Source organism: Trypanosoma brucei, chromosome 1 (genome assembly GCF_000210295.1).
Source record: "Trypanosoma brucei gambiense DAL972 chromosome 1, complete sequence".
Lineage (NCBI taxonomy): Eukaryota > Euglenozoa > Kinetoplastea > Trypanosomatida > Trypanosomatidae > Trypanosoma > Trypanosoma brucei.
In genome coordinates, this window is record NC_026734.1 from 554865 (window position 1) to 576767 (window position 21903).

The 21903-nt window shown below is 51.0% G+C and overlaps 11 protein-coding genes across 11 annotated transcripts; all 11 read left to right on the plus strand.

Moving 5' to 3' along the window:
• Nucleotides 1-95: 95 nt before the first annotated feature.
• On the plus strand, nucleotides 96-554 carry TbgDal_I2370 (hypothetical protein, conserved; the record flags this gene model as incomplete). The annotated part of the gene is made up of 1 exon (XM_011773212.1): nucleotides 96-554. The coding sequence occupies one exon, from the start codon at nucleotides 96-98 to the stop codon at nucleotides 552-554; it is 459 nt and encodes a 152-aa protein (XP_011771514.1).
• Nucleotides 555-810: 256 nt separating this feature from the next.
• On the plus strand, nucleotides 811-1212 carry TbgDal_I2380 (hypothetical protein, conserved; the record flags this gene model as incomplete). Its single annotated transcript, XM_011773213.1, has 1 exon — nucleotides 811-1212. One exon carries the CDS (start codon nucleotides 811-813, stop codon nucleotides 1210-1212), a length of 402 nt encoding a protein of 133 aa, XP_011771515.1.
• A 270-nt stretch (nucleotides 1213-1482) lies between these two features.
• On the plus strand, nucleotides 1483-3306 carry TbgDal_I2390 (glucose-6-phosphate isomerase, glycosomal; the record flags this gene model as incomplete). The annotated part of the gene is made up of 1 exon (XM_011773214.1): nucleotides 1483-3306. The coding sequence occupies one exon, from the start codon at nucleotides 1483-1485 to the stop codon at nucleotides 3304-3306; it is 1824 nt and encodes a 607-aa protein (XP_011771516.1).
• A 476-nt stretch (nucleotides 3307-3782) lies between these two features.
• On the plus strand, nucleotides 3783-5630 carry TbgDal_I2400 (hypothetical protein, conserved; the record flags this gene model as incomplete). Its single annotated transcript, XM_011773215.1, has 1 exon — nucleotides 3783-5630. The coding sequence occupies one exon, from the start codon at nucleotides 3783-3785 to the stop codon at nucleotides 5628-5630; it is 1848 nt and encodes a 615-aa protein (XP_011771517.1).
• Nucleotides 5631-6192: 562 nt separating this feature from the next.
• Nucleotides 6193-6354, plus strand: TbgDal_I2410 (hypothetical protein, unlikely; the record flags this gene model as incomplete). The annotated part of the gene is made up of 1 exon (XM_011773216.1): nucleotides 6193-6354. One exon carries the CDS (start codon nucleotides 6193-6195, stop codon nucleotides 6352-6354), a length of 162 nt encoding a protein of 53 aa, XP_011771518.1.
• Nucleotides 6355-7633: 1279 nt separating this feature from the next.
• On the plus strand, nucleotides 7634-11182 carry TbgDal_I2420 (hypothetical protein, conserved; the record flags this gene model as incomplete). The annotated part of the gene is made up of 1 exon (XM_011773217.1): nucleotides 7634-11182. The coding sequence occupies one exon, from the start codon at nucleotides 7634-7636 to the stop codon at nucleotides 11180-11182; it is 3549 nt and encodes a 1182-aa protein (XP_011771519.1).
• A 122-nt stretch (nucleotides 11183-11304) lies between these two features.
• Nucleotides 11305-11448, plus strand: TbgDal_I2430 (hypothetical protein, unlikely; the record flags this gene model as incomplete). Its single annotated transcript, XM_011773218.1, has 1 exon — nucleotides 11305-11448. One exon carries the CDS (start codon nucleotides 11305-11307, stop codon nucleotides 11446-11448), a length of 144 nt encoding a protein of 47 aa, XP_011771520.1.
• Nucleotides 11449-12077: 629 nt separating this feature from the next.
• TbgDal_I2440 (hypothetical protein, conserved) lies at nucleotides 12078-17288 on the plus strand (the record flags this gene model as incomplete). The annotated part of the gene is made up of 1 exon (XM_011773219.1): nucleotides 12078-17288. One exon carries the CDS (start codon nucleotides 12078-12080, stop codon nucleotides 17286-17288), a length of 5211 nt encoding a protein of 1736 aa, XP_011771521.1.
• Nucleotides 17289-17522: 234 nt separating this feature from the next.
• On the plus strand, nucleotides 17523-18008 carry TbgDal_I2450 (T. brucei spp.-specific protein; the record flags this gene model as incomplete). The annotated part of the gene is made up of 1 exon (XM_011773220.1): nucleotides 17523-18008. One exon carries the CDS (start codon nucleotides 17523-17525, stop codon nucleotides 18006-18008), a length of 486 nt encoding a protein of 161 aa, XP_011771522.1.
• A 565-nt stretch (nucleotides 18009-18573) lies between these two features.
• On the plus strand, nucleotides 18574-18729 carry TbgDal_I2460 (hypothetical protein, unlikely; the record flags this gene model as incomplete). The annotated part of the gene is made up of 1 exon (XM_011773221.1): nucleotides 18574-18729. The coding sequence occupies one exon, from the start codon at nucleotides 18574-18576 to the stop codon at nucleotides 18727-18729; it is 156 nt and encodes a 51-aa protein (XP_011771523.1).
• A 145-nt stretch (nucleotides 18730-18874) lies between these two features.
• TbgDal_I2470 (hypothetical protein, conserved) lies at nucleotides 18875-21598 on the plus strand (the record flags this gene model as incomplete). The annotated part of the gene is made up of 1 exon (XM_011773222.1): nucleotides 18875-21598. One exon carries the CDS (start codon nucleotides 18875-18877, stop codon nucleotides 21596-21598), a length of 2724 nt encoding a protein of 907 aa, XP_011771524.1.
• Between the last annotated feature and the right edge of the window lie 305 nt (nucleotides 21599-21903).

Genomic DNA, 21903 nt, shown 5'->3' on the forward strand with positions numbered 1-21903 from the left:
GGTAAAAGCCTCGTGAAAGGTGAATCTGGTAGGTGCTTGTGTTGCACGCAGAAAAATAATAATGAAAACATCAAAACGTCCACGTGTACTCACTTATGATGGCCAGTAAGGGTCAATGTTTTTGTCTACACTTATTTTCTTTCTTTCTCGTATTCCAAGTGTGCACAAACATATACGTATCTGAAAGGCCCATGGCTCGTACTTTCGTCGTTTTCGATAAGGACGGTAAGCCAGCGGAGCGACCGGACGAGTATTTCCCCCTGGTGCAAATGGATAAGGAAGAATTTGTAAATAGGCGCCGAGGGCATGTTGCAGACGAAAACCTTTTTGCCGTTGATGGGGATTTAATCCTCAGTCACCTGATTATGGGTACACAGATAATGTACGACGCCGAGAAAAACGCAGTACATTCCTGCGACACCGGAGAGTCTGAAGCAGATGGCTCGATTCCGATATCAGTGCGAGTGCTTTCAGACGAGTTTGTGGTGCGACACGAGTCGCAACCCGACTGCCTGGCCTGGGGTTCGGAGGCACCATCTGTTTACGCAGGTTAACAACTCTCTAATCTTTTCCCTCCTTGCACATATGTACTAGGAGCAAGCATACCTTTGGTAGTTTGTGATTATTGCCGCTGCTGTCGTTTTGGTTGTTGCGGTAGTCGAGCCAATGTGATGCTGTTCATGCGTTATGGTTGTATGTTTTTATCTACTTTTCGAGCTTTCCTATTAATATATCACTGTTCCTGCTCAACTCGTTTTCTCCCTTGCGCTGAACGCTTAGCGTGAACAGAGAGCAACACAAAAAGTACCTATGGCGATTGGTCGACTAAAAAACGGTGAGGAGCGTATTGTCGGTATCATTGGGGACGAGGACACTGTAACTGGCTTTCTTCTGGCAGGAATAGGAGACAATAGACCTGTCGAAGCTCAGGCAACAGGGGATAGAAAAGCCGTTGCACAGCCCAACTACGCTGTTATCACTCCGTCAACTCCACTGGCAGATATCGAAGATGCATTTACAAATATGACTGCAAATCCGTCAATTGGCGTAATTATCATTTGCCAGCATATCGCCAACGAAATCCGTCACCTAATGGAGGGGTTCACCGATCACATTCCTTGCATTCTGGAAATACCGAGCAAGGGAGGTGTTTACGATGCCAGCAAGGATCAGGTATTGGTGAAAATCAACAGAGCACTCGGCTGCCAGTAAAAATTGCTTATTCATCTCTCCCTTTTTTCTAGGTTTAATTATCACATCAAATTACTTTTTTTGTAACAAAATTGATTGAAGTCGACTTCGTATTGTACTGTCTATGCGATGAGATCACACCTTTGTTTTTGACGTCAACCCTTATTTCCAATAGCAAGCTCATATATTTTGTTGAAAGCAGAAAAAAAAATATTTGTGACAAATTACCTTTTAAAGAGAGAAAGAATACTACTAAGGAAAGAGGAAGGACGAGGCAAACTTTCCGCAACGATGAGCAGTTACTTGGATGATTTGCGCATGCATCTGGCGGCAAGTCCTGCGTCCGGGGGTTCAGCAAGTATTGCCGTCGGTTCATTCAATATACCTTATGAGGTCACACGGAGGCTAAAGGGGGTGGGAGCAGATGCCGACACAACACTTACTTCTTGCGCTTCTTGGACTCAGTTACAGAAGCTGTATGAGCAATATGGCGACGAACCTATCAAGAAGCATTTCGAAGCTGACAGTGAGAGGGGTCAAAGGTATTCTGTAAAGGTGAGTTTGGGGAGCAAAGATGAAAACTTTTTATTTTTGGATTACTCCAAGTCGCACATTAACGATGAAATAAAGTGCGCTCTTCTGAGGCTGGCCGAGGAACGGGGCATCCGTCAGTTTGTGCAATCCGTTTTCAGAGGTGAGAGGGTAAACACGACAGAGAACCGCCCAGTCCTTCACATTGCTCTGCGAAATCGTTCCAATCGACCTATTTATGTTGACGGAAAGGATGTAATGCCGGCTGTAAACAAGGTTCTTGACCAAATGAGAAGCTTTTCCGAGAAGGTGAGGACTGGGGAGTGGAAGGGCCATACCGGCAAGGCCATCCGACACGTTGTAAACATTGGCATCGGAGGCAGTGACTTGGGACCCGTTATGGCAACGGAGGCACTGAAGCCGTTTTCTCAGAGGGATCTTTCCCTGCACTTTGTTTCCAACGTCGATGGAACTCACATCGCCGAGGTTCTAAAGTCGATTGATATTGAAGCAACTCTTTTCATCGTCGCGAGCAAAACGTTTACGACCCAAGAAACGATCACAAACGCCCTCTCCGCCAGGCGGGCGTTGTTGGACTACCTGCGGTCGCGCGGCATCGATGAGAAGGGTTCCGTTGCAAAGCACTTCGTTGCACTGTCGACAAATAATCAGAAAGTCAAGGAGTTCGGTATCGATGAGGAAAACATGTTTCAGTTTTGGGACTGGGTTGGTGGTCGGTACTCTATGTGGTCAGCTATTGGCTTGCCCATTATGATTTCAATCGGATACGAGAACTTTGTGGAACTCTTAACTGGGGCCCATGTCATCGATGAACACTTTGCCAATGCACCCCCTGAACAGAATGTTCCTCTGCTTCTTGCATTGGTGGGGGTTTGGTACATCAATTTCTTCGGCGCTGTGACCCATGCCATTCTGCCGTATGACCAATACTTGTGGAGGTTACCGGCGTACCTTCAGCAACTTGATATGGAAAGTAATGGTAAATACGTTACGAGGAGCGGTAAAACAGTTTCTACCCTTACTGGCCCCATTATTTTTGGGGAAGCTGGGACGAACGGCCAACATGCATTTTATCAGCTTATCCATCAAGGGACTAATCTCATTCCGTGCGATTTCATCGGTGCGATTCAGAGTCAAAATAAAATCGGTGACCACCACAAGATTTTTATGAGCAACTTCTTCGCCCAAACTGAAGCGCTGATGATAGGCAAGTCTCCCAGTGAGGTTCGTCGTGAATTGGAGGCAGCGGGAGAGAGGTCTGCTGAAAAAATAAATGCACTTCTCCCTCACAAAACTTTTATTGGAGGCCGACCAAGCAACACTTTGCTGATTAAGTCCCTAACGCCGCGCGCTTTGGGTGCAATCATCGCTATGTACGAACACAAGGTTCTCGTTCAGGGTGCCATATGGGGTATTGACAGTTATGATCAGTGGGGTGTTGAGCTGGGGAAGGTGCTAGCCAAGTCTATTCTTCCTCAGTTGAGGCCAGGTATGAGGGTGAATAATCACGACTCATCCACCAACGGTCTAATCAATATGTTTAATGAATTGTCGCACCTTTGAACAACCGACTGAAGAAAAATATTTATGTTGACTAATAGTTCATCAACTGACTTGGGGTTAATTTTTTTCCCATTTGCTCCCCCCCTCTTTAAATCCTATTTTAACAAAAACGACGCAGACGATCAGTGAGCTACTCGACGCAGCAAAAACTTCCCTACTGCTTCCGTTCTTTCGAAGGGAAATATATTGAATGCTTGCGCTGAGTATCTTTATATATTTTCTTTTCACTTATTTTCCTTTATAAAATTTCGTTCCCACCTCTTATTGATGACCTTTTCCATCTCTGGATGGGATCGTTCTTGGTGTTGGGTCTGTTAGCTGTTGTTCATGTGTGACACTTTTTTTTTTTGAATGTTGAAGTTTGCACGGAATTTGGTGGTACTCATCATCAAACTGGGTCGCGAGTCGTTGCTACTTTGTTTGTTTGTTTTCTTTTCCTTTTTTTTTTGCGGTTTCAAATTTACAATTATCATAACATGGAAGGTACATGTCTCATGGCTCACGCCACCAGTGTGAGATGTGGCGACAACGATGATTTGTTAGTACCTACTGGGGATCCACCGGCTCCGTATCAATCGCCCTCCGGTGGACGGAGTTACTACCCCACGAGGTTATTTAAGCGTGGTACACATTCGCTGCGGAAAGCCCCTGATGAGAGGGAACACGCCCAATTAGGTGCGCATCACTGTGCGACTATTAATAGTAGGAAGAAAGTGGGCATCAGCGGCCAGCAGAGGTCGCGTGGAGTTAGTGGCCACTTACGGTTGGGTGCCGCAGCTGCTCCTCTATTGGGTCGGTACAGACCACATGAGTCAGCTCAGAAAAAGAGTAACACCGAGACGTTTGCTGAACAACGCTCCTCTAGGTCTTACAGTGCTTTAGGTCAGTCGCGCGGTAGTTTGTCGCAAGACCAGGGGGTCTTTGGCAACGCTGAGGGAGCTTCACATCGAGCCATGGGGGAGAATCGAGAAAAATCTAACGACCTCCCTAACACGCCCACGGTTCTGATGCCGAGGGCGGAACAGGGATGCATGCAACGCAATGGTGGGATTCCGACGGCGAGCAGCAAGGCGGCAAAGGGACCTGATTCATTTGCTGATAACAAGCAGTTGGGAACGTATACCAAAAGTGAGTATGCGCCCCCCGCTTTGTCCTGTGCGGATGCCGCCTGCATTCATGGACGTGATGGAATATTAGACTACATCAGCATGTGTCATAGACTCCGTGGGTGCCATGACGAGCTCCGTAATAAGGATGCTGAGCTGGATAAGTTGCGGCGATATTTGGCTTCTCTTGAGTCTGAGAACGCAGTCGTTATTTCACGGCTTGAAGCAGAGATTAAGAACATGGTAAGACAACATAAGAAAAAACTTGCTGATGTCAACGAACGCCACGAGAGAAAATTTGACAAGGTACTATCCGAAAACTTGGCGTTTCATGAGCGAGTTGTGAAAGAGGCTGAGAGTTTGAGAGCTGAGTTAAATCAGGAAAGACTAGAGCACGCACGCACTCGGTGTGAGCTCCAAGAAACACAGCACCTCTCTAATCTGTTCAAACAACAGCTAGAATGCTTTCAGGTCACAGGGATACCAGGCGAAGTGAGGCAAGCAAGCGGAAGCTTGGCCACGGAGGCTCATAGATGTCGCCCATGTGCTGACAAGAAAACATACTCTGCCGCAGTGGAGGCCCCGGCGCCAGGCTGGGAGGTAGGAGAGGAGCTTGTTGCTGAGGAAGACTGTAAGATAGATGCTGGTATCGATGAATCCAACGGAAGGCATTCACCTTTTGAAGGTCTTTTATCAACTCAAACTTGTGGTGTGCCCTTGGGCAATGATGCAGAAGCACTAAACCTGCATGAGGGCACATCTGCCGACGTTGGTGTTCCATCCTTTAACTGTTCGGCGGTATTTGAGTTAGGTGGTTCCGAGGGACCTTCATTCACGAGTGTGATTAAAGAAGGCGTGATACCAGATAGGGTGGAGATTCTTGTTGGGACCAGAAACCCTATTAAAAGGGACATCATCGAAGCTGAAGAATTGCCGCCCACCGAGAAGGTGCCACCGCCGGCTGACCAGCAAGGTGGCGCCGGAAATGCTTTGTTCGATAAACAGGGGAAGCCGACCGTGAATCCTTTTTTATTGTGCAATCGGGCGGCAGTGGAGGAACGTTACCGTCCCGTTGACGGTATGCGCCGTCCTTCTGCTCATCTCTTCGATGAATTTGTGGGACGGGAGGCGGTTCTGTGCAAGGAGTTGATGCGCGCTCTTCTTGAAAAGGAGAAGCACGTTGCGGAACTGAAATCAGCAGGTATAGCGTCACCATAGGCCACAAAAGAGAAAAGAAGCATTGCTGTGTCTGGTGTACCCTAAGTATTTCAAGCTAGAAATTGAGACAACGGGCGGTTGTTACTATATGGAAATTCTTTCTGCCGACAATACGGTGCCACATAATATATTCCTCCCTCTTTGGCTCTGTGCGATTGTTCGATATGTTCTTTAGGGTGGTGTACGTGTAGGTGTTTCACGGTGCTGTTGTGAGACGAAGTAGCCCTCCACATTTGCCTCCCACCTGCAGAGGCACTCATCATTTTTCTGCCTTCCCACTGCTGCTGCCGCATTTTGTGGTTTGGTTCGGTGTAGTTCTCTGCAATCACTGGTTGAAGTCGTTCTGTCATACAACCTTTCTTGAGCCTTTTCTTTTTACGATGGTACGGCGGACGACGCAGTTTAAAGTTTTCTTTTTAAAGTAGAAGCAGAAGCGCGCAGGAGGTTGCTTTGCCGCTAGCATTCCGCAACAAGCTAACTAAAGATTCGAGCAGCTCACTTTCAGTTTGTACGCTTGTGCGTGTTCCTACTAGAGCAAACAAGCAAGACCGGAAGGAGTAAAATGAGATCTGGGAGGAAGGCTGGTATGCGCATAAGCGCGAAGGACGCTGAAGTTATGGGGATCGAGGTGCAACCATATCACGTCATTATTGGAACCGCAGCCTTCGTTGTCTGCGTTTTGCTGCTGCATTTCTATGGCAAACTCAGCTCCATTAGTGCTTAACACACTGCGTCTCTGCCTCGGTGCTATGCTAGGAGACTTTCTGTGTGTCACTGCTAGCAAATGAGGTTATTTTGTTTGCCTTCTATTTTTCGTCCTTCGGTCGGTTTGTGCGTTGTCGCATCCGTTGCTTCGGGTACAGACCCTATTTGCCGCGCCGATGGGGGAATGAAGGTAGAGGGGATATACGTGGGGAGGGGACAGTGGTTCTGAACAAAACTTCAGGGTAAATTAAGAACAGCGTCAAAATGCTTTAATATATTTGTTAACATGGCAATGTGCTTCTTCCGCGTTCTCTTCCATTCGTTTTGAACGGAAGACAGAAATATTGAGTGTGGCAATACTAATGAAAGGGGCGGCTTTGCAGACTTCTTCGTTACGACGCGCCGGTGTCTGTTAGGTGCATGCAAACTTGGCTAAGCGCGTAGTTTCGGGAACCACGAGTCGTGCGTAGGTGTGATTGTGCGTACATTTCCCCGTTTGTGTTTTCAAGTGTGTTCACAAAACGGACGCTGGCCCCGCAGTCGTGTACAGGAGGAAGAGCCTCCTTTTTTTAAAAGAAAAGAATGGGAAAGAAGAGAATGGCGTCCGGTGTCTGCAAGGGTCGCAAGGTCCGCGAGCAACGGTCAAAACAATCGATGTGAAAGGGGAGGTGGAAAAGAGAATATTTGAAAAGAGGAAAGGTAAAAAGGGTTAGGGTAAAAAGAGTCCGTGATTGTGCTCCTTTCGCTTTCGTACTGGTTACATTAGGTATCCTACGCAGCTTTCAACCTCACACAGCACTTTTGGGATGGCGTCATACTGACATGCGTTAGTGCGGCGTCGGCATCAACTCACGCTTATCTATCTAATGGTATGCCCGTGAAACCGCACTTCTATACTCTACATGTTTGTTGTTCGCAATAGTGCTGGAGGTGCTAGAATACCTGTTAGCAATAGGAAGTTGTGAGTCTTGAAGCACATTTAGTGCGCAAGAAGGGGGGAGCAATACTCGCTCTTGCCTTTTCACTATAGGCATACCAGCGTGCCACCATAATAGAGGCCCAGAGCAAACGTATTCATAACGCACTTGAGCACGGTGGACGGAGTCACCAGACTGGTGCCGCTGAGTTACGGCGAACGTGCGAATCATTGAGGTGAGTGGGAGGCTCTGCGAAGCCAAAAATACTCTCTTCCCTCTCCCCCCTTTTTTAAAAAGAGGGAGGCCATCCGACACGTAGGCAGTCTTGACCACAAGCAACTGCACCTAAGTTGCTTTTACCTTTTTTTTCTTGTGGAGCCCATGGCGTCAAACCAACAGGACGCCAGTATCGGTGTTGTGGACAGACAAACGGAGCCGAAGCGTCGAAGGCGCTCCAGCGGAACAGCGTTCAGTAGCATGGAGCTTCACAGGCGCTTCGAAGAGCATGTGGCTAAAGCGCAGCAACTCTTTCTACAGGGCAATAAGGATGGCGCAGAGCAGGAGGCAACGCTGGCGCTGCGTATTCACCCTACGGATCACCTATTCGCACTCCTTGCTGTCATAGCAGAGTCCAAAGGACAGTTCAACCGAGCAAGCGACTTGCGTCTGCTCCAGGCATTCATGGCAAATGATGCAGTGCTGTGGGAGGAGCTGCTCCATGAGTTCATGCAGGAGCGATTGTATTACAAGTCAGCGGTGTGTTTGCATCGACTAGCAGTCCTGGAGACAAGGGACAAGGTGCGCTACCGGACTCTGCAGTTGCAGTTGGCGGATCTATACATCGGGTTGGGAGAGTTCAAACGTGCTGCCCACATATTGATTTCTTTGTGGAATGGAAGCAGGTGCCGTGACTTTGAGGTATTTGCAATGCTGTCGTCACTTTTTTTTCAACTGGGGAGGTGGAATTCCCTGCATCGCCTTATTGAATCAAGTCTTAAGAGTACTTTCCGCCCTGTACTGAGCACGATGGAAGGTGGTGAAAAGCCACCCGATGCTCCGTCCTCACGCCTCGGCAGGGAGCCTTCGACCGTGGAGGGTAAGGAAGAACTGACTGCTCCTATGGCCAGGCGAAGGGTGCCCAGGCGTGTCCGTTTTTTTGGTATCGACGATAACGACGAGTGCGATAATGACACTGACAGTGTTGTGAAGCGAGCGGAGGGGATTCAGCAAGCGGGATCGTTGTCACAACCCACGCCAACGGTGGACAATACTTGTTTGGCTGAAGCTCTGTGTGAGGGAGATGATTTTGATTTCACTAGTGAAGGTTGTGACTCTCAAAGTGTTCATGGCATCCGTTCGGGTGCTTGCGCGACACCCTCAGCAGTAATTCATTCGATGTATGGTGACAGTGTGAAGTTTCGTACGGCGACGGACAAAAAAAACTTTCTTACGCTTGTAAACGTCCATGCTGAACTGTTAAATGAGGAGGGCAATTTTCCTGACACTGTACGACTGGTGGAATTTGCTGCAGGGTGCCTCAATGTGTCCCTGCTGGAGCTTCATCCTGATTTGCTTGTTCGTCTCGGGGTAGCGTACGCTTTTTTGGGGGGAATGGAGCAGCAGTGCCGTGAAGTATTTCACCACCTCGTTGACACCTGTCCGATGGCTGAATATGGCGATGTTCTGTACGACGCTGCCAATGCGCTCCAGCAAGTAGGGTTGCACACGGAGGCACGAATGCTCTTTCAGACAGTCCGCCGTTACCACGAATTTCGTATGAAGGGCAGTAATGGCAACGCTGATGATGGTAACAATCTGGATGATGAAGAGAAGACGGAGGTGAAGACGGTTTTTGTTGCGGCCCTCTTCGCCGAGAGCCAATGTGAAGCTTCGTTGGGAAACATCGAGGTCGCATGCGATAACCTCTGCCGAGTGCTTGAGGTAGACCCTCACCACCTCCAATCCCGTCTGGCTCTGGGTCGGTTGTGCATGTACGACATGAATGACACCGAGCGGGCTATTGAAGTTCTTACCCCACGCGAGAGTGAACCTCCTCTTGAACGTATTCAGCTTGCTGCAGAGCTGGTTCGTGTGTTTGCTCGGTCGAAGAAGTACGTGGAGGCTATCGCGCTCGGCGTCTCCGTGTTTGAGCTCATTATGTCTAGCCAGTATGAGGGTGACGCGGACTCTGTTGCTCCAGGTTCAACCAAGCGCAGCACGGCTCCCCTGTCGATGCCTACCCTTTCCCCCGCCAGCTCCGCGATAATTCCCCCGTCAGCTATATCTGACATCGTTAATGGCCCCCGGCTGTCGAGCTCCGCTGATTTGTCCAGTACTCGACTTTCACATGCGCTTGCTACATCTATACGCGCATCGAGTGTCGCTTTTCGGATCAACTTAGCACGGCGAGGTGGTACGCCGCTGACGGCATCGGTATATGGGGCTTCTGCGGCGGCGTCGACGGTGGCTGGCTGGTCGCACGGGGACGAGGAGACTGGTCAGAAAGATAGCTCAACTATATTTCGCTTTAATCGAACTCTTAAGCCGGTGGGGTGCCTTCGGCCCGTGAATAAGGGTACCTGCAACCGGAAGTGCCCTAGAGTTGCGGACGAGGGGGACGTGGATACTGAGGATGACTGTCGGCGGGTCAGAAAACGTCGACGCGAAGAGGAAGTTGCACAACGAGATGTGCGGTCCTTTTGGAAGGAACACGCTGACTCCGACCCGGACAACTGTGGGGAACCTTCTAACCAGGAGAATGAAACAGAGCATCAAATGGAGCAGGGTGGTGCGCATTTGTCCACTGATAAAAAATCTGAGAACGAGGATGAAGGCCCTTGCATCGATGATGGTAGTGATGACGGCGATGCCACCAGGTTTGAGTTGCCCTCCTTAGAAGAGGTCAGTAAACAGTTTGGCGATTCTTACATGCAGGAGCTCTTTATGCAGGCCTCAAGCAATGAGGCAATGACTTCTGCGGGACATATGCCGGCCTCCAATGTTGGGGGGACGATAGCTCTAGACAATGTACTAGGCGATGACACTGAAGCAGGCTTGGGACAGGCGGCGGCACCGTTGCGCGTGACGATGCGCGACGCGTTAAAGGTTCTGGGTTGTGCCGGGTTTATTGAACTCGCTGTTACCGTCGTTGATTGCTACGGCGCAATTGGGAAATTTACGGAGGCGAAGGAGTTCGCCTTCGTTGTGCTAATTGGCTGCCAGCGCACAAGCATTTTTCGTCACCTAGTCACAATGGAGCGCCCCCTTCGTTGGGCCGTTCTGCGTGCTGCTCTTGCATCGGGAGAGTGTGAAGATGCGTATCGTGTAGGAATTCGTCTCTTACAGGAACAATGCAGTGAGCAAGAGAAAGATAGGATATTGGAGTTGCTATTTGGTGTGCTCAACCGCACGGAGATGGGCTCTTCCATTCTGCTCCGTCTTGTGGCAGGGGGATACCAGGAAAATCCATCGGTGCTTGTTCTTTTGGGAAATCGCTACTTTCTCCGCCGTACATACATTCGGGCACTTAACATGTATCTTGCCGCTATGCAGAGGCGTCCCAACGATGTTCTTGTCTGCTTCCTTGTGGGTGTGTGCTTTCTGTTGGTTAGCCACCAAAAGAGAATACGTGCAAGAAACGCATGCGTGGTGTCCGCCTGGCACTATTTGTTGAGGTATCAAGGGGCTTTGCGTGACATTGGCCCTCAGCGCCAGGCCGAGGCAACGTATAACTGTGCCCGAGCCCTACAATACCTCGGGCTACACCACCTTTCCACGCCCCTGTACGAACAGGTCGCGTACGAGTACAGCGTGCCGGAACAGTGCTCCCTACCTCTACAGCGCGCTGCGCGGTTCAACTTGTATTTTACGTACCGTTGGCGCACAGGCAACTCGAGGCTGGCGCTTGATGCGTTGCAGCCCCGGTTTTGACGCTGTGCACTTTCGTTGGCGAAAAACATAAACGCGGAAGAGAACCTTTTTCATTGTTTGTTTGCTACATCGCCCTCTGTGTGTGTGTGTGTGTGTGTGTGTGTGTGTGTGTGGGTGGGTGTATGTGTGTGTTTGTACAGTTGCGCAACGCGTTTTTGGAAGTCGAAGGTCGTCTTGAAGGGTTTAGTGCTTGTTGGTGCCTTTTCCTTTCCTTAGTATTTGGCACTACCAAAATTTCTGGAGGTACTGTGTTGTTCATGTATTGATTTTTTCTCGGATTGGAATGAGTTATCGTTGCTGCTCCATCGCCTATGTGAACCCTCTCCCGATATTTTCTCTTATCCCTGTCCCACATATTGGTTATCGCCTTGTGCACGTAGAAAGTGTATAGTGAGGCCCTTCTCCGACACGCAGGAGGGGAGTTGCCGCGTACCAACGTTCAGGGAGCTAACTTCAAAAGAAATTTTGGCACGTGCTCCCCGTATTTTTTTTGTTTTTTTGCAAGGGGAAACAAAGTGCTGGAGCTCAGGTTATTGGAGTCCAATCACCTGTGAACACGAAGGTGCTCGGGGGGAATTTAGAGTGTCCTGGAAGCAGTGAAAAAGGGGGCAGGGAACGAGACAAATCCAAAAGGCGGAAGGCTCACACTAAACAAGTGGTGTGGACGATTGTAGAGTTCGCCTCGCGTTAGCCCTTGCAACCGTCGGCGGTTTCAGTTGGGTATTTCTTTGTAGGGCTCAAGTTTACTAAGAGGATACACATATATATCGTATTGGTAGTGCTGAAGCGCATAGACCAGTGACACGGTGTTGTAATAGCGGGGCCTTTGGTACGCGCGCGTGTCTGTGTGGAAGCAGCTACGGTAGTGGCGGCAAGTGGGGGGTGGGGGTTTTCTATGTCCGATGATTCTGCAACGGGGAACCTGGGGTCCCCAACACGGTTGGGAGGCAGTTCGAGCCCTCCAGCCTTCTCGGTTTCGTGCGATAATGGCGTGTCTGATACGCGGTTGGCTTCCTCAGGACGATGCCACATTGACCCCAGTCGCTCAGCCGCCATTGAGCGTTTTCTTCTTGGTGCCCAAACAACTACTGCGCCACCTCTTGGGGGTGGACTCGCAACTTCTGTCGCAAGCACTTCGGCGCCGGGAGGTGACTACATTCGGGGGCCACAGAGTGCTGTTGACAACGTAAGCTTTGTTTCTGTGAAGCATCCAGAGAGCGCTGATGCGCCACTCTCTGACCCTAAGCCTGTGGCTTCTCCCAAAAATACTTTTACTGTGGCGAAGTCCAGCGGCACCGTAGTTGGCCGTAGTTCGAGATTGGGAGAAAAGAGTTTGGAGCCGTCGGAGAGCGCAGAAGCAAAAATTAAGTCTCCGAAGGAAATTCCTCCGGAGGCAGAACCACGTGGACGTACTCCCCCGTCAAGGGGAAGGGTGAAGTTGGTGCTTGACACACCAGTGCAGCTCAGATCCCCAGTGTCGGAAAGGTCACCTACGCCACCTGTAGAGGTTAGATCGGCGTTGGCGCAACCGCGGACAGCGACATTAACGAAGTGCAGTTCCGTGGGTCGACCAGCAGCAGTCTTCTATGGTTCACCAGATGGTACAAGAAAGTGCGGGATCAAGCGTACAAAATCATTAGGTGATCTTAGCCAGGCGCTCTTGAGAGGTGATAGGGCCGCGGACGTATCCGAATGGTTGGCGGAGTGTTCGTCGCATCGAAGGGCAGATAGATCAGCTGCAAGTGTGGCCGGATCTGGCGTGTACCAACGTGGCTCTGGGTTTTCGGAATTCGTGTCTTTGGGCCCCGTCACCGCAAGATCAGACCGTGGCGGGAAATCAGGAGGGCGAACTCAACTCAGGGCTGTGGACCGTGTCCGGCGCGGCGAGGATCTTAGTAGGGCAGATGCGCACTTTGATCCTTCGCCAGGGTTGGGCAGGGGTGGCAGGCATGAATGGCAGAGGGGTGGATTTGCGCGCGGCCGATTCGCCGAGGATAGGGCGTACGGACATGTAGGGCCGGGTTCCCCGGGATTGCAATCGCACGCCAGCGCACCACAACTTCCTTACTTCGGTGGTATGCGCGGTGCCGAACGTGACATGGATACATCAATTGGGGGTCGTTCGCTTGGGGCTCCTTCGGTTCATGGTGCGATGTCCGACCAGTTTGTTGGGCAACACATACGGGTGAGGGCGACAAGTGTGACACGCGCTGCCCGTCCGGAATCACCTACGACGGCATTCACTCCCGGCACTCAGGGCTCTGGGTTTGCTTCTCCCGGTGTAGGTGGAAAAGGTTCCCAGCCAAGTCCAAGTCACGTTGCTGCTTCCAACTTGGGACAAGCACATCCACCTGTGGGGCAAGCCACGCATGCGGAAAGGATGTTTATGTCACTTATCGCAGATCGAAGCCGTGAAAGGCGTCAGCATTTCCAACGAACACCGAGCACCTTTTCCCTCCCCGTCAACTGTTCGACGGATGTGTCGCCTGTTAGGGATTTGTCTTCGCCAGGGTCATTTCAAAGCCCGAGTGTCTGTCACGGTGCCAGTGGTGGTGGTGTTGGTGGCGGTGGAAAAGGTGGTGACGGTAGCGGCGGCGGTGGTGGAAAAGGTGGCGGTGGTGGCGGAGATCGCGGCGGCAATAAGAAGGGTGGTCGCGCGGGAAAGGTCGCTTCATCAGCGGGCGACGAAGAGGAGAATGAGGAGCGTCAATACAAGGAGAGGAGTTGTACCGCTCTTCACTCCATTCCTTGGGACCAGCGAGCTTTCCTCCCCGTAGGTGGATTTGGCATGAAACGGTTCAGCATCTTCTCAGCACCCCTCTTCTGGGAAAAGTTGGATTGGACTGTCCGCGCATCGCTCTTCACGGTGTTACCGTTAATGATTCTTACCCTTGAGCCGAAAACTGAGCACATATTTCCCATGCCGTCGTCCGTGGCTTTCTTGGCTTTTTGGATATCGATGCCAACATTTGGCTCGGGTCTGCGCGAATTCATTATTGCTCTTAAGGGTTATGCATTGAGTCTCCTTCTACTACTATTCGTTGTACTGGTAGATCCGCAATCCACTTGGTTAATTCTCTTGCTGTTGTTTATATTTGTCCTCTCTACAGCGTTTTTTGCGGAGGAGCTGAAGAAAACCTGTGCCTACTGCCTCACGGTTTTCCTGATGGAGCGGCAGGCCAAACCTGCTGAAACGGGGATCGAGTTCGTAAAGGACTATTTCATCACACTTCTTATTGCGCTCGCATTCGGTCTTGCTGCCTTCTTTATTCCAAGCATCCGTTGGTCCAGTGACTTGGCTAAAGCAAAAGTGTCATTTCTGGGTAACTCTCTCAGCATATTTGTTCAAGGGACGTGCTCCAGTTTCTGGACCCGTTCCCCACTTGAACGCGAGTTGCATATTCTGCGCCTGCGGCAGTTGCAATTCACGGCAAAGAAGGCCGCGGACAAAGCAAGGGAGTTCCTAGAGGAGGCTGATTACGAACCGCACACCGGTCACCAGATGGAAGGGATCAAGCAACGTTTGGACTTTTTCACCAACATGCACGGTATTCTCTCATCCATGGTGCAGGTGGTGGAACTTGTCAACGACGACCCCGGCCGTATTGAGACCCCTGTTTGCATTTCCTTTGGGGAGGCCATTGAGGAAGATTTGGCTATCATTTCTTCGGCTATGGATAGCACCATTCTTAAGATATCAGACTTTAAGAATGGCGTGAACGAGGAGGACATTCATCTCTTTTGTGAGGCACGAGAACGATTTCAAGATCGTCTCGCAGAGGTGCGCCAACAAGTAATCCTCAACAATGAGATGTACGAGACAGGTGAGTCAGATGTTCTCTTGGGGTTCTTCATGTTCAGTGTAGACGAACTCTGTGAGGTGATTAGTAGTTTCAACCCCAGCATAGAAGCCAAGAGCCGGTTTCTATCGTTGTCCCGGGAGTTTTTGAGCAGTTTCAAGAGCCCGTATGAAGCATTGCGTAGACTTGTGATGACCATCATTCACCGGCGCACTATTACAAGGCGGGCAAAGGAGGCGATTAAACTTGCGCTCTGCATGACGTTGCCATCCATCTTTCAAGTGTACGCCCTTGATAACAATGCCACGAGTCCCGTCGCCGGGGCGGCCATCATTGCATTTGTTTACAGCTCAACGGGTGCACAAAGTTTTACTTACGCGGTAAATCGGGTGCTTGGCACGGTGCTTGGTTCGTTGTGTGCACTAATTGCCGTTCAGGTTGCCGACGGGAGACGGTTGGTTCTGTATGTCGCCGTCGCGATCATTTCCTTTCTGGGGGCGTACGTACAAACAAGCAAGGAATACTACGCCGCGGGTAATGCTATATGCAACAGCGTCATTTCTGTAATAACGCAGTATAAGAACTCTGAAGCCGCCATGGTACGTATCCAACAGAATCTCTTTGCCATCATCATATACTTCTGCATTACGATGGTGCTGTGGCCGATGCGAGCACGTAACAAGGTGTATATGTCCTTTGACATTAGCCTCCGCTGTTTTCGTGAAGCCACATGTCGTCTGCTGCGCAACCTTGACATGCCGGAGGACGTGAATGAGGTAGACGCCACCACAACGGAGGCGCTGGCACAGTGGAACAAAAAAATATCCCGTCAGGCTTTTTTTCTTCCCGGCGCCGCAACGGAGCCAACGTTAGTCGGCGCAAGCTTTCCGGAGCCGGCGTGGAGCCGACTTATCGATGTGCAGTGGAAGTTATGGGCCATTGTGTCTATGATGCGTTTCGCCTACGTTACCTTCATGGCCAGCAAGGTTGATGATGAAACGGAGCTTTCTGTACATTGGGTCGTCCTTCGTCGTATCTCTCCGTATGCAAAGGATATGTGCGACCTACTCTACGCCACAGTGGATCTTTGTTTGCTCATACTGAACAAAACAGCGATAGTGCCGTCCGCTCATCTCACGCGGTTGCGGCACGGTATGTTGGACGCGGAGCACAGCATTGTCGAAACGTACATTCAAACCCTTGCGCACAAAATCGCTGGAGATGGGGGGTCGGCTAATAACAGCTGTAGTGATATGGGAAGTGGACCAGGTGGTGGCAGCGATGGGGTAAGCAGCCATCTGGACATGCATTCCCCGCGTGGCGTTAGCCATCCGGACAGTGGAGTTGCCCAACGGCGTAGGAAGCCAAAGGTAACTGATGGTTATTTTGTGTATAACGTCACAGAGGAGGAAGAGGAGTTGATGCGGACTTTTAGAAACCGGACGTGTAACGCGCGGCAGCTGGCGCAAACATGTGACAACGATTCTCATGGTGGTCGGAGCGATAACGGGAGCGATGGTGATGGGGGAAGAAAGCCCGGCCATCGGAAGGGAAGCGACTCTTCGCGTGACGTGCGAACCCCGGACAAGGATGACGGCAACGACAGCGGGAACAAGAGTTTTGAAAAAGCTGAGGATATCGAGATCACCCATGAACACGGGGAGAAAGGAGGCGTCAGGAGGGCTTTGCGGCAACTCTTGCGAAGAAGAACCACTGGACGTCCCTCTGATGCTGAAACGGACCGCAGAAAGGAGGCCTCTTCAAACGCTCCCGCTGTTGCGGCATGCCACGGTCAAACAGATGAAGCTGCAGATGTGCATAACAGCGACGATGATGTTGAACCGTTGGTGAAGGGCCCGAGGAGGGATCGGAAGAAGGAAGGTGGAGAGAGACTTTACTCTGAAAGCGAGGTGACTTTAGTTCACTCACAGAGTGATAACTCTCAGGTAGAGACCCGCGAATATACAATGGAGAAAAGCAGCAAGGCGGGAAAACAACTGGAGAAGCAATCAAAAAATGAAACGTTGCGACCCTCCGCAGCCACCGCTGCTTCTCCGGCACCAGCAGTAGATATTTGCACGCGTAGCGAGGATGGGTCAAGCAGTCATTCTGTGGGGGGTGATGGAGTATTTCCGGCGTGCTCCTTTTTTGACGCGAAGGAAAAGGAGCTTGTATTGTCGAATCGAGATATTCACAGTCTCGAGGCCTTCCTATTCGGTGTGCGAGCCCTCACCGTTCAATTGGGAGACTTGCAGAAAGCTCTGTTGGAGATGGTGCACTCGAATGAACTTGAAAAGACGATGTAACGGTGTCGGACAGCGTGCTCGAATAAGCGCACAAAGCGAGCAAGGTTGGAAGCCGGCTGGTGATGGCTAGGGGTGAAGGGTCTCAAAAAGCGTTTTGGTAAGAACGTCGTCCACCTTGAGGGGCATGCGCACGGTTGGTTAATTGGGTAAAACGGAGGGAGTAAAGACGATACAAAAATACTCTAAACACAGTTCGCGCTTGTGCGCAGAAATTGAGAGGAGGGGTGTGCGCGCATGTCGCTAGGGGTCGAGAGGCGAGGAGGGAGTCGTTCGGCCGATCGAAGGCAAAGTGATGCCACCAGTGGCGTTGTCGCGCAGAGGCGTGGCGTATATACGTACATATATATTTGCGTCTCGACAGTGGAATGTTGGACGACTGTGGTGTCCTGCACGTCCGCCTTTACCACTGACTGTTATTGTTGTGGGTGCCGGTTGAGTCTTGAGCGTGGCGCGTTTTTCTGTTTTGGTGCAGCTCTTTCTGTGCGTGGTGTCCCTTTGTTGCCACCCCCACCCACTGTTTACATTTGTGTCGTAACGAGAGGTGGTCTGTTGAGGGGGACGGGAAGATCTTGTTTTTCTCTCCCTTCCCTCTTTGTTGCCAGTCTTCCTTCCTATCGCTGCCCTATTTTACTTTACCTGCGTCCGCATGCCGCCATTAATTATGAATTATTTTCACTTCCCCCTTTCTTTTGCTGCTTCCAGCTCCCGTGTGCCGTCTGACAAGGGGGGGGGGTGCTCTCGTGTGATTATTTTACATCGTTCTGTTTCGTCCCCCTTTCCCGTTCGCTTGAGGGCTTACTTCCCGTCTTTCGTTACTTTCCTTTCGTTTCAGGCCACATTGATGGGATGTCCGTAATGTTATCAGGGGCCGGGGGCGGTTTCAGTGTAGCACCTTTCCCGATCACATTGCTTTTGTTTCTCGGTATTGCGAATCCTTTCGAGGTTTCTTTCCTCATTACTCCTGCGGGTATTCCATATCTCTAGTTGTTGACGCTTTTTCTTTATCTTTTCCCTATATCTTTTGTTGTTCCTATCTGTTTTGCCTTGAGTAGCGCTGTGGAATATTCGCGGGCATGCGCTGTCTGGAGTGTTTATGGCCCACATGGCTTCACAGCATTTGTGCCTGTGTTGCGTTTTTTTTGTTGTGGTAGGCTTGACCGCTGTGGATTGCGATGTTTAAGATACTCTTTCGTTCGCAAGTGTTTTTCCTCATCTTTTTTTTTTTTGCCGTGTAGCCGCTTTTTTTTCTTTTTCACTGCCTGTTTGCGCGACCAGATGTTGGTTGATGTTCATATTTCATTTACCTTCTTTTCCCGTTGGCGTTTGCTTGTCTTTGTATGTTTTCGTTCCGAGGAAGCGGGGAGCTGCGTTTTTTTTTTTTTCAGCTGCTCACCGTGGTGTCCGTGAAGAGCGGATAAGGGGAAATCGAACCGTGTGGTGATAACAGCTGACACCAGAAACAGGAAGAAGGAGGTTGAATAACGGCTGAAGCCCGGTAGTCCCTACTGTTACTACACAATAGAGCCTTCAGGGAGGGAGGGGGGGGGGGACGAAAAGTGCAAGAAACAAACAGACGTGTGACAGCCATGCATCAGCAAGACCCCACCGCCGGCAACAACAGTGGTCGGGGCTTCGTCACTGTGGCAGAGGCATTGGACCGTGCTATGAAGCAATGCATGCAGCGCGGTCTGTTCGATACTTCTACGTGGCTAGCACAGCTTGCACTTGACGCCAGTGATAGTGTGCTCCGCCAAACTCTCCGTACAAACGCGCCTGCCGTGCTTTCGCTACAGGACCCTCCTTTGGTTGGGCGAGCGCATAGGCATCACGTGGTAGCTTTGGGCCTCATGCAAAAAGGTGAATACCTGCGCTGTCATCATCACTTGAGTAATGCCCTTCGGGAGTATAACTCGTGCTTCTCAGCTGGGCTGTCAGCGTCGACGCCGTCATCCTTAACGTCGGCGGGGATCACGTCCTCGCGGACGGATGAACCGTCAGGATCTGCAGGAGACGCAGATGGAGAAGGGGGAGCAACGGGAAGGGAGCACTTCAGCTTTCGGCGCGGCGGTGGCAGATCAACACCACCCCCCCGCCGCCACCAGCAGCATCAACAATCGCCTTTATCAAAGAAGGCAACGGTACCTCAGGCTCCTCCTCCGCAGCTGCAGTTCCTTTGCCTGTACTCGCTTTATATGGCTGGAGAGTGTGTTAAGACCACGAGCAGTAACCCGCGGAAGACAACGAACCCGCACTTGCGCATGCTTCGGGGTTTGTTGCTTAGCGCGTTGGAGCGACAACAGCAACAGCAGCAGCATCAAGGTCCACAGTCGTCACCGACACACCCCAGTTCCTCCGCCATAAGAGGTTCATCGTCGTTGCTCTCGGTTTCATCGCGACCTTCTTCGAGGGCTGGCCCACGGTTAACCCAGACGGGGTCACGGCCTTCCCCTCCGGTAACCCCTGGTGCTGCCGCCGCTTTTGTTGGAGTGGCAGCTTACGGCGATCCCTTTTTGTGTTGGCTCCATGGCGTTGTGCTGCGCGACCTGGGAATGAAGCAGGAGAGCGCTACGTACTTTCTAGCAGCTGTGTGCAATCACCCCCTGCTTTGGTGTGTTTGGGAGGACCTCTGCACTCTCGTTAGTCGGGAAAATCAAATTGAAGAGATTGAGGCGATGGTCGGTTCGTTGGAACCGCGGTTCATGCCAGAGATATTTCTCGCCTCGGTGAAGGCTGCGCTGAATGTCTCACCCATTTCTTTTGTGCCACCCACAGCGGCACCAGGGGCAGGCCAACGAAGCGCGAGTCCACACTTTGGTGAGAGTACCACCTCGCTGCAGAGTGCCACGCAAGAATACGGTAGAAGACGCACCCATTCCCGGCGTGATGCAGATGGTAGCAGCAACAGTTGTGTCTCCCCGAGACTGGTGAACTCGTGGGAGGTACTGTTAGAACAGTTCCCCAACAACCTCTTCCTTTTGTCTAACCTTGCTGGGTACTATTATAATGTCAAGAAAGACCTGGAGAAGGCGCACAGCATATATAAGCAGCTTCACGAGGCCAGCCCGTACCGGTTAGAGTCCATGGATGACTACTCCATTGTCCTCTTCCTTCGAGGTGACCGCATAGGGCTTAGTAGTCTTGCCCAGCAGGTATATCATGTTGATCCTTTCCGTGCTGAGAGTAACTACGTTGTGGGGAACTACTACGTGCTTATGGGTGCCCACGATCGTGGTGTTCTTCATTTTCGCCGGGCCGTTGCAGCTGATCCTACGTTCATTGCCGCGTGGACACTTCTGGGCCACGCATATCTTGAGACGAAGAACAGTGCTGCGGCGGTTGAGGCTTACCGTGCTGCTGTTGACCTTGACCAACGCGATTACCGCGGGTGGTACAACTTGGGTCAGATCTATGAACTCCTTCAGTTTTACCACCATGCGCTGTATTACTACTGGCACACCACCACGCTACGGCCGACGGACCCACGCATGTGGTCAGCTGTAGCTAACTGCCTGGACCGTGAGGGAAGAACTGGGGAGGCAATGTTGTGTCTTGAACACGCAGAGGCATGTGAAAGCCCAAAGTCCGATTTCTACCCCCCGCTCGTTCGCCGTCTTGGGCAGTATTACCTGAGCATACGTAAGGTACAACGTGCTGTAACGTATTTGGAGAAACTGCTTGCCTCAGAGGCGAAGAAGCATGAAGATGTGTTGATGGCCGTGCCACATGTTGTGACGTATTACCTTAGGCAGGCGAAGCAGCTACTAGACATCCCTGCTCGTTCTCCTAGCTACAACCCAGTTCACTACTACGGAGGAAATTCACTGACGTCAACAGTGGTAATGGAGACTGGCGGCAACGCTGGTGCTAGCGTTTATGATGATGATGGCTGTGGCGCGCCACTTTCATTTTCTGCGACCGGAACACATCGGGTGGAGTCTTTTGGTAGTGGTCCCGGTGTTAAGGCGGGTGGTAGTTTGGCTGACCAATGGCTCACCGCTGATGCTGTTGGGCGGCGAAGTATTGATGTACGTTGGGAACAGGCTGGCGCATGTTTGAGCATAACGGAGAGTCATCTGGAGAACCTCGCTGCCGCACTTGGATTCCCAACTCTACAGGCTGCGGTAGATAGCACCATGAATAGACCTTCTGACTCCAGTGTAAGTGGGGGTGATGCCATGCTCGAAGAAGGAAGGAATCGGCATGCAGCACAATTGGCCCACCACTTCCGCGAGCTGAAGAATCTGCAATATTACTTGAGAGACCAGCAACAGCAGGTGGACACGAGTGTGCGTCAGGGAGAACGAGCTTGACAACCTGTCCGGATCAAAACAGGGTGAGGTCAGGTGCGGTCGTGTCCCTCTTTTCACCCGCGTGCGTACCTTCCAGCATATTCACTCTGTTTTCCCTGCCGCTGCTTGGGTTGGTACGCGGCATCATTTAGATATGAGCAATTAACTTGTCACTTCACTTTCTGCTTTTCCCCTAATATATATATATATATATATATATATATATGTTTCATGCCGTGGCGGGGGGATGTGCGCAAGGGGAAAATTTCTGTGTGTGTTGCTTCCATTTGTGGAATGAATTTTTCGTGACCTTCTGATTGTCTCTG